The 10,484-nt window shown below is 40.9% G+C and overlaps 1 protein-coding gene across 1 annotated transcript in view; it reads left to right on the top strand.

The window, feature by feature from the left end:
- Window positions 1-7,971, top strand: part of UBE2U (ubiquitin-conjugating enzyme E2U (putative)) — a 62,745-nt gene extending 54,774 nt beyond the window's left edge. Inside the window, 3 exon segments of the mRNA XM_011940847.1 lie at window positions 1,332-1,362; window positions 1,364-1,425; window positions 7,773-7,971. Coding sequence (XP_011796237.1) covers window positions 1,332-1,362; window positions 1,364-1,425; window positions 7,773-7,971 — 292 coding nt within the window.
- Window positions 7,972-10,484: the final 2,513 nt, after the last annotated feature.

The following is a 10,484-nucleotide window of genomic DNA, read 5'->3' as shown; positions in this document are numbered from 1 at the left end:
TCTGTAGGTTCCCTGTTCACTCTGATGGTAGTTTCTTTTGCTGTGCAGAAGCTCTTTAGTTTAACTAGATCCCATTTGTCAGTTTTGGCTTTTGTTGCCATTGTTGCCATTGCTTTTGGTGTTTTAGTCATGAAGTCCTTGCACATGCCTATGTCCTGAATGGTATTGTGTAGGTTTTCTTCTAGGGCTTTTATGGTTTTAGGTCTAACATTTAAGTCTTTAATCCATCTCGAATTAATTTTTGTATAAGGTATAAGGAAGGGATCCAGTTTCAGCTTTCTACATATGGCTAGCCAGTTTTCCCAGCACCATTTACTAAATAGGGAATCCTTTCCCCATTTCTTGTTTTTGACAAAAACATTTCTATGCCACCTACTTTTCATCAAGAAAACTTTGTTACCGAAAGTTTTCTTTTCATCATGTATCCCAAAAAGTAGTCGTCCCCCAAAAAAATGTTGTAAAATTTTTCATTTCCATATGTAAACTCCTTCTCCAAGGAAATGCTCTAAGAGCTTGACTTTGGCTCATTGATGTCTCCTATAAGCCTGTTGTTTTATCCAAGATGAGTCACGAATTTTTCTGATAGAATTTCTCCCTTGTGTAGTGGGTTGAATCATGTCCCCACAAAACAAACACCTGTCCCCCCAGAACCTCAGCATATGACCTTATTTCAAAATAGGGTCTTTGCAGATATAAATAGTCATTAGTTAAGATGAGGCTATACTAGATTCAGGTGGACCCTGAGTCCAGTGACTGTTGTCCTTACAAGAGGAGTAGAATGACAGAGACCCACCTGGAAAAGGTCATGTGACACTGGAGGCAGAGACTGGAGTGATGCAGCGATAAGCCATACGACGTAAAGGATTGCTGACAGCCAGCAGAAGTTAGGAAGAGGCAATAGAAGATTCTTCCCTAGGGCTTTCCGAGGGAGGGAGGCCCTGCTGTCACCTTGATCCCCAACATCTAGCCTCCAGAACTATGAGAGAGAATACATTTCTGTTATTTTAAGTCACCAAGTTTGTGGTCATTTGTTAAGGTGGCCCAAGGAAACTAATATAGCTTGCTATACCACATGATGTTTTTACTACTTTTACAATAGTAAACTTATGTCATATTCATTTGCTTTTCCAACTTCTATTCTGTTGGAAAGCACATACTGAAATAATTTTACTTTACCATTAAATTAGTCAACACTCAGAATGGTTCCATATTCAAAGCCTATTGTTCTACTTTTATGTTTCATTTCATTTGTTTCACGTATTTTTCTCAGAAGTAAATATACTCTTACCGAAATTCATTTGGGAATTTAATTTTTCTTTTTCTCTTTCTAGGTATTCTGTTACCAAGTGTTGGCTTGCTAGAAAAAAATAGAATGCCTCATGAAGTCAGACACTCAATGGAAGGAATTAAGCTCTGCCCAACTCAAAGTAAATCGATTCACTCTATTTGTTTCGCTTTTGTAACTAACATGTTATGCATAATATGCATAACTTTAAACTTTTTTCCATTTAAATAAGTTGGAATATATAAGGGCTAATCTTTGTGTTCTCCTTTTAAGGTTGCTTTAACTTTTTCTGACTTTCCAAATTAATTTGGTAAATTACTCACATAGGAATTGGAACTTTGACAAAATTGAGTTACTTATATTTCCAAGCTTACTAACCTTTAATAGATTGATATACAATTTGAAATTTTAAGGTTAAGTTTCAAAATATGAAAAAGCAGCCAAAACACACAGAGCACTAATAAACTGATCCCTAAAACTCATTGTATATTCAAAGATATATGCAATATGGCTGAAAAGAAAGAAACAGTGCTGAGTTGTTTTTTGTGCTCTTATAGAAATTACCATTTACTTGTTGGGATAGGTTGAGAGTGACTCTTCAGCGGGGTGAGCTGGTAACTTACCATGGAAGTCAGCTGGTATAGAGGGGAAGAAAGTATGACATTTGGGGTTAGAGAACTTAGGTTGAGATCTCAGTTCTGTGCTATTATGGAAAGGTCACTCAACCTCTGAACTTAGTTTGTTCATCCTCAGCTACTACTGTGTACATAGAAGATGTTCAACAACTGCTAGTTGCTAAAATTCTGCCCTAACTCACAGGATTCTTATGACTAAATGACTCCATTTATATACAATTTCTTTGTGAACTGAAAAGTACAAAAAACAATAGTTGCTATTTTTTCCTGTCACCTGGCCACTAAACGTAACAGCATATAAATGCCAGGCACAGGCAATCACCTTCATTCAGTGATTCTCCAAGGGCCCTGCCCCCATATCTCCAAGTTTCTTTTCCCTGCTCAGTATCGACCTCTCTCCCTCCTACTTGTCTGGTGTGCCACGCAGATTTCCTCCTCTGTATTAGCAGCCTCAGCCTTCTCCATTCAACTCTGCCTTCTTCCAGATTTCAGGGTACCTGCGAGGTAGGAAATGTTGCCTTCTCCAGCCTTACTCTTTGCTTTCTCCATGATTTCCCTACTCCTTTCTGCAATCTGTGTCTTTCAACAACCCCACCATCTTCACCAGTGGAAGAGATCACTTGGTTAAGTTGTTGTGATTACAGTAATTTCTGTCTATGCTTTGTCAGACTGGTGACAAAGCTATGTCTCTATCGCTCAGCTCTGCTTATGTTTTTACCAGGTCTAAAATACTTTAATTGTCTCCCATTTTCCTTCAGGATAAAATGTAGACTCTTTGACACAGAAAATCCTTAATGCTGTAATACTTGTCTCTGTCTTTGCAGTGACATTCCCTGCCACTCCCCTTCACACCCTAAATGCTATACTAAGCTAGTGGGTCATGATCGTTTGTTCCCTATCTCATTTCATTAAAAAGCTTGAGCAGCACACTGTGTTTTCTCTTACCCCTACTCTAAATGCTCTTCTCTCCCCTTCTTTACTTTCTAATGCCTAGCATCCTTTGAGATTCAGTTCAAGTATTATCTTCTCTAGGAAACTTTCTCTGTGGGTTATCATGGCATTTCTACCATAGCTGTATCATGCTCTATTTGTTTTCTATTGCTGTGTCACAAATTAGCACACATTGCATGGTTTAAAACAACACACATTTATTATTTTACTGTTTCTGTGGGCCTGGAGTACAGGCACAGCTTAGCTGGATCCTCTGCTTAGGGTCTCAGAAAGCTGCAATCAAGGCATCGACTGGGCTGCATTCTCATCCCAGTGGTTTGAATGGGGGAGGAATCTGCTTCCTAGCCCAGTGAGGTTGTCGACAGAATTCATTTTCTTCTGTCTTTAGGAATGAGGGCCCTGGCTTCTGGCTGGGTATATGCCGGAAGCCTCCCTCACCTGCCGAGGGCTGCACACGGTTCCTTGCCATGTGGGCTCTCCCAGCACGGCCTCCTACTTTATCCAGCAAGAGTCTTTAGAGCAAGTCTGATAGCAAGATGGAGTTGTACGTGATGTAACATCATCATGCGAATGAGACCTTATCACTTGCATCATATTTTATTGGTTAGAAGTCATGGGTCCTATCCTCACTCAGAAAAGAGGAGTTTACACTAAGGTGTAAATACCAGGATGCAGGGATTCTGGGGGTCACCTTGGAGTCTGTCCAGCATGCATGCTGTGTTATCATTCTTTTTACTGCCTGTCTCCTTTGAAAAAGAGTGAGCTTCTTAAGGGAAGGGACTGTTCACCTCCCAATCTTCCACAGCACAGTGGTTGGCATACAGTAGCTATCAATACTCATTAAAAAAATGAGTGAGTAAATAGTGGGATGAAGTAAAATTGTCATGTTTTTGTCTGCCTTGTGATTATGGGAAAAAAGGGTGAAAACCCATGATGAGTGAGAAAAAGAAAGGCAAGCTGGAAGAGGCAACATTTTAAGTTTAATGTCCAGAAACTGGTTAGCTCTTCAGTGCTGAGCCTTGTTCTCTTTGAACATGGAATAGACTCTTCTTTCTGTCTACTCCGGAAGACAGTATACCTGAGACGTTGTGGTAAATTTGATTATTGTTCAGAAATATTCATTCCTGCTCCACCTACATGAACAGAATATATTTCCTTGCACCTTGACTTTGAGCTTTTCCCTGTGACATGTTTTCATCAATGGAATATTAGTGGGTGCAGTGTGCCCCGAGGGTTTGGAAAGGGTTTGCATGATTTGGCTTGCTCTTTTTCTCTTCTGCCATCATCACAAGAGCGTGCCTGGACTGGCCCTCTGATCACAGAGAAAGATTCAAGGCATAGATCTGAGCTTGCCCAGCCACGTTTCCCAGCCATTCCCCAGCCAAAGAAGCCAACCACCTGTTGACCTGCTGACATGTGACTGAAACAAATACTTATTGCTGTATGTCACTAAGATTTTGTGGTTGTTTATTATATAGCAAGAGAGTTATTATGTAGCAAGAGTGAACTTATATACCATATCAAAGGGAAGTGTGACTCAGAAAAGGAAAGAACTGTGTGCCCCTCTTTTGCAAAGAAGGATGGCATGTCATAGTTTGCCAATGGGAGAAACTCACCAGAGATTTGGCAGGTGGGAGGGAAGTCGAGGCCATTAGGCTTGGGAAATTGTTCATATCAGGCATGGTGGGTTCCTCAGATACAGCATTTTCACACATCTCTCCACAGCCTCACTTCACAGACATGGTGGCTGCACAGATATCCCCATGAACTCCTCGTTTTTGTCACACTTTGGGTGGCTAAATGTGTGCAGCTCCTTGTACTCCATGAGCTTCTGGTTTCCCACTCATGTCAGTGCATCAGGATCACGACTGTTTTTTCAATTCTCCAGCTGTAGCTTCCAGATCTTCACTCCCCTGGGTCCTCCCACACCTGGATAATCCCAAATTCCTGTGTTAGACTCTCACTCTTGTGTTACTTGTAGTGGCTCTGTTTTCCTAACTGAATCCAGACTGAAAACAGGACTGAATAGAGATAAACCATTTGGCAATCATCAGAGCCCATCAGTCAGCACAGATTTTAATATCTTTACTAGCTAGCCTATTTTCAGATTAAAAAATAAATTATCAGAGGTAGAGTTTCCATGATCCAACCCAAGAAAGGCATGGAAAATATAAGGCAGTTAGAATTTGTGCTTCCATAACTTATTTTGTTAACATAGTAACAAAATCCCCTCCTTTATTACTGATTCCAACCACCAAATCCAAGGTGTCTCAGAGGGATTTATAAAGCTTAAGATTTCCTGGAGGAGAGAAATTCAAAATAATCTATGTTTTTATGTTCTAAAGAAACATTTCTATATTTATTTCGCATCATACTCTGTTGATCTAGCCAGGTTTCTTTTTATGCTTCCTGGGAGATTTTAACAGGGCAGGAACTAAGAGGGCAAATAGTCAAGGTGGTTGATTCCCAACTTTCATTCCACGCCAGCAACTCATGTCAGTCAATTATGGTGATCCCATTTCCCTTCCCAGTAACTAGTTTAGAAATGGGGTGGGGTGCAGTGGCTCACACCTGTAATCTCAACACTTTGGGAGGCCAAGGTGGGCAGATCACCTGAGGTCAGGAGTTCGAGACCAGCCTGGCCGACATGGTAGAACCCCATCCCTACTACTACTACTACTAATAATAATTAATTAATTAATTTTTTAAAAAATAGCTGGGCGTGGTGGTGAACGCCTGTAGTCCCAGTTACTTGGGAGGCTGAGGTGGGAGAATCACTTAATCTCAGGAGGCGGAGGTTGCAGTGAGCTAAGAGCACGCCACTGCACTCCAGCCTGGGCAACAGGAGTGAAACCCTGCCTCAAAAAGAATAAAATTAAATTAAAATAAAAGAAAGGGCATGTGACAGGATCCTGCTTGACGGGAAATATGCTGGGTGCTTTAGGGGATGGTTTTCCCATCCACTCTTAAAAATGAGCTCTTGGTGAGAAGACCGCCTTTTCCTCTGGATGTTGCTGTACCCAGTGTGGTTACTAGAATGGCTGTAGCTCTCTTGCTGTGCACTATGAAGATGAAGCCAGCACCTCAGTTAGCAAAGCAAGCAGTGAAAAGAACTGTGTCCTTCGTGACATTGTGGAGTCACCGCAACGTTCAATCCTGCCCTCCACTCCGGCTTTTATCTTATGTGAGATAAAGCATTCTCCTATTGTTTAAACTGGGTTGACTCGGCTGTATATTTCTTGTAGTCAAAAGCATGTGGAATCAGAAAAGCCCAAACATGGTTAGAAAGAACTGGAGTTAGTCCATCAATAATATGTTCATGGAAAATAAAGTAGATGCTTTTCTCAAGGCACAGACAGAATTTAGTTTTAAATTAGTTACAACTAAATATTAGTATCAAAAGTATGAAAATTAAAAATCACGGGGTGCCTCAGGATACCCATAGGATAATGGTGACTGTGTAAACTCAAATCTCTCTGTGTATCTTTCTCTGTTTTGTTTTGAGATGGAGTCTCACTCTGTCACCCAGGCTGGAGTGCAGTGGGTCAATCTCAGCTCATTGCAACCTCTGCCTTCTGAGTGCAAGCGATTCTCCTGCCTCAGCCTCCAGAACAGCTGAGATTACAGGCTCCTGCCACCACACCCAGCTAATTTTCGTGTTTTAGTAGAGACAGGGTTTCACCATGTTGGCCAGGCTGGTCTCGAATCCCCGACCTCAAGTGATCCACCTGCCTTGGCTTCCCAAAATGCTGGGATTACAGGTGGAAGCCACCATGCCTGGCCTCTCTGTGTATCTTTCTATAAACCAAAGAGAGAAGGAAAACAAGTCACTTATAGCCTGTGTCTATAACATTAGAAGACAACAAATATTACAGGGTTTATTTCATATGTAAGTGAGGGAAATAAACATATAAGGCAAACAAAATTTGTCCTGGAACCCATAATCGGCAGTGAATCTGGTGACAACTAGGAAAAATGGGAGAGAATGCAGTGAGGTTTTAGAGTTAACAGAACATAAATAGCACCAGCTAGAGTTCATCCCCAGAAAGCAAGGTCCCCATGCTGTGTGGAAACATAGATCTAGAAATATAGACATTATATCTATATTCTCCTTTTGAAAAGTATAATCAGTTTATTTCCCTGTTTACAAGGCCTGTAAGATAAAGATGAAAGTCATTTGCATGACATATGAGGCTTTCCTGATCTGGCTTCAGCCTCCCTTCCAGCTCCACGAAACTTTCTGTATACTACAACATTGTGGTTGTGGATAGACAGATCTGGGACGAGTCTTGTTATTAACTTTGGTCAAGTTACTATAGGTCACTCAGTCTTAGTTTCCTCATCTGTAAAATAAGAATAATAATACCTGCCCATCACAAGGGTTGTGTCTGAGTTAAATAATATTATAGCTGTTGACTGCTAGCACCGCACCTGGCACAGTGGAAGTGCGGGAGAATCCACTCTGATCACCCCTAACCCTGTCAAGTCCTCTCATACCTTTGTGCTTATATGCTGTGTGCTGTTTCTTCTTTCTAACATGTTCTGACCTCCCTTCTCTGTCTAACAAACTGCTCCTCCTGTTTCAAAGTCCGAGTCTGTTTCACTTAGACATAGTGATTCCCTCCCTGTGCTCCCAAAGCAGCTTTTCCCTCGCACATCAACCGGCCGTTAGCAGGGACCCAGTAAATATATATGTTAAATGAACGAACTAACAAAGCATCAAAATACTGAGCAAGATGGAATGATTTATGACAAATAAAGTTACTTATAAAACATGAAGTTTAGAAAGTGTAAAAAAGGTTGCTTGCATTTGTTCAGATGGTCTTTGGCATTATCCTACAAATGCAGGAACACTCTTTTCATTGTTTTTCCTGTATGTCTATTAAATTTCTGTTTTTTATAATTCCCACCACAGATGAAATTTTTCTTGAGTCACCAACTGCAATAAATAGCGTCACAAACATTTATGAAACAGAAGAGGAGGGGTGGAAGAGTGACACTACATTATATGAAAATGACATAGATGAGCCCAGGGAAGAGGAAGTGGAAGATCTAATCTCCTGGACCAACACTCTCAATACAAATACTTTAGAAGATTAAGCAGAACATGATCAGATTAAAAAACTAAACAGCCTCCGCCATAGTCCAGTGTTGTGGAGCAATTTTGGAAGACTCTCAGAACTTGGATTTCATTTTTTTCAGGCTGTTCTCACCCGCTCACTGCAAGTACGAGCAAGTACAAATTAGAAATGTAAGTACAAATCAGTAAAGATGTTGCTTTGACTTTCTTTAGAACTAAGTTACCAAAGTTAGGGGTGTTCATTGCCATATGCCAATCAATGGTGTGACACTCCCACAGTTGTTAGGCTACTGGACACAAGTTTTTGCAGGCAGAGAATGGGTCAGAAAGAGGCTGGGATAGGAGGGGAGCAATTAAGAGCTTCAGAGGCTGGACATGACCTCAAATAGCAGGACCTATACATGGACCTACATCTGCCTGCTTTCTTGTCTTGTTTCCTCCATATTCAAGGAATGAGATGTCACTATTTACTAATGTTTCTCTTCTGTTTTATCCCAGAGTACATGGGAACATATCTGTCACCCCAAAAGTCTCCCCCTGCTTCATGGTAATGCGTCTCTCCTGCTCCTATTTCCTGCCCTTACTTTTCATAAGATCAGTCAGTATCACTGATCTGCTTTCTGTCACTGCAGATTAGTGCGCAATTTCTAGTTTTATATAAACTAGACCTTCTGTCTCCTCGTATTCTTATAACTTTAGTTTCTCTGTCTCTTTTTGCCATGTTGTCTCAACCTATACGTATGCTTGGGTCTCTCCTATTCTAAAATATGCCTCTGCCTTTGACCCCATCTCTGCTTACCTCACCGTTATTCACTCATTTTTCTCAGTCAGATTTATTGATAGTAATCTATCATTCTCTCTTGATTTCTTTCATTCATTTCACATTTGCATCCACTGCACAATGAAATCTATCTTCCATTCATTCTACTTCACTCAAATTTGCTGGGATCACCGTGATTTTCTTATTGCCAAAACTCATATTTGATATTATTGATCATCTTCTTATTTTGAAGTGTTTATTGCCGTGGCTTCAGAGAGACCTATTTTGAGGCCTACATACCTACACACGTATGTCTTCTCAAAAATGCCACACTGATCTGTATGTCTGACCTTGGATGTAGTTATCAAATAGATCTCTCTCTCATTTTTAGGGAAACTGATTTTAGTTCCCATGAAAAAAAGAAAGCTCTACTACATGTATCTGGTCTCTTTGCACTCTCCTGGCAAGCTAAATATTTCCAAGTCTCCCTCTGGTAGTTCAGACAGTAGGGTCCCAACAGACTGTAGTACCTACACTTTTGCTATCCCCCTGTGACCAGAACCACAACATTCTGAGTCTCTCTTAGACCTCTTTTATAAGAGCACGGATTCCATTTATGAGGGCTTCACTCTCATGACAAAATAATTTCCCAACGGCCATACCTCCAAATACCATTCCCTTGGGGGTTAGGGTGTCAATATGTGAATTTTGGGAGGGGACACAAACATTCAGGCTACAACATTGTGTCTAATATTACTGAACTCCTTGTACTTCCCCACACGTAACAGCATTTTCCTGCTTCCCTGCCTTTGCTTATGCCATTTCCTCTACCGAGAATTCCTTTTCCCCTCTTCAGTTGGCTAACGCCTATTCAGCCCCTAAAGCTCAGGTCAGGCGTCACCTCCAGAGTTATCTCTGCACTCCACATACCCTACTCCAGGCTGGGTCTCTCTCTGGCTCTCTGGCTGTCACTCTGTGGGCACCATGTAGTATGTGTATGTGTCTGCCATTCAATTTTATTGAAATTGTCTGTTTGCACATTTGCTTCTCCCATTAAACCTTCAAAGTAGGAGCCAACCAGACAGACTCCATCCTAACGATACTCAATAATATAGGACTACATTCCAACAGCTGCCACAATGTCTCAAACAAAAGCTCCTGTTTCGCTGTGTTAGAGTTTACTGTTAAAAAATAAACTTGGAAATTTTAGCAAATGAGTGAATTCAAAAGTAACAAAAAAGGAACTTTTAATAACAAGCAGAAATACCTTGAGAGAGTTGATTCTGGAAGAAGGCACTAGGTTTTTTAAAACAGCTTTATTGAGGTATGATTGACGTAGAAGAAGTTGAGCAATTCAAAGTGTACAATGTAAGTTTTTATATATGATGCCTTCATGTAATCCTGCTACTATCAACATTGGGAACATATCTGTCACCCCAAAATTTCCCCCTATTTTGTGGTAATACGTCTCTCCTGCTCCTATTTCCTGCCATTCCTTTTCATAAGATCAGTTAGTATCACTGATCTGCTTTCTGTCACTGCAGATTAGTGTGCAATTTCTAGTTTTATATAAATGAAATTATGCAGGCTGGGCACAGTGGCTTGCTCCTGTAATTCCAGCACTTTGGGAGGCCAAGGTGGGCAGATTACGAGGTCAGGAGTTTGAGACCAGCCTGGCTAACATGGTGAAACCCCGTCTCTACTAAAAATACAAAAATTAGCCAGGCGTGGTGGCGGTTGTCTGTAATCCCAGCTACTCAGGAGGCTGAGGCA

Source organism: Colobus angolensis, unplaced genomic scaffold (assembly GCF_000951035.1).
Source record: "Colobus angolensis palliatus isolate OR3802 unplaced genomic scaffold, Cang.pa_1.0 Scaffold102, whole genome shotgun sequence".
Lineage (NCBI taxonomy): Eukaryota > Metazoa > Chordata > Mammalia > Primates > Cercopithecidae > Colobus > Colobus angolensis.
Note: the sequence above shows the minus strand (reverse complement) of the source record. Positions and strands in the feature narration are given on the sequence as shown.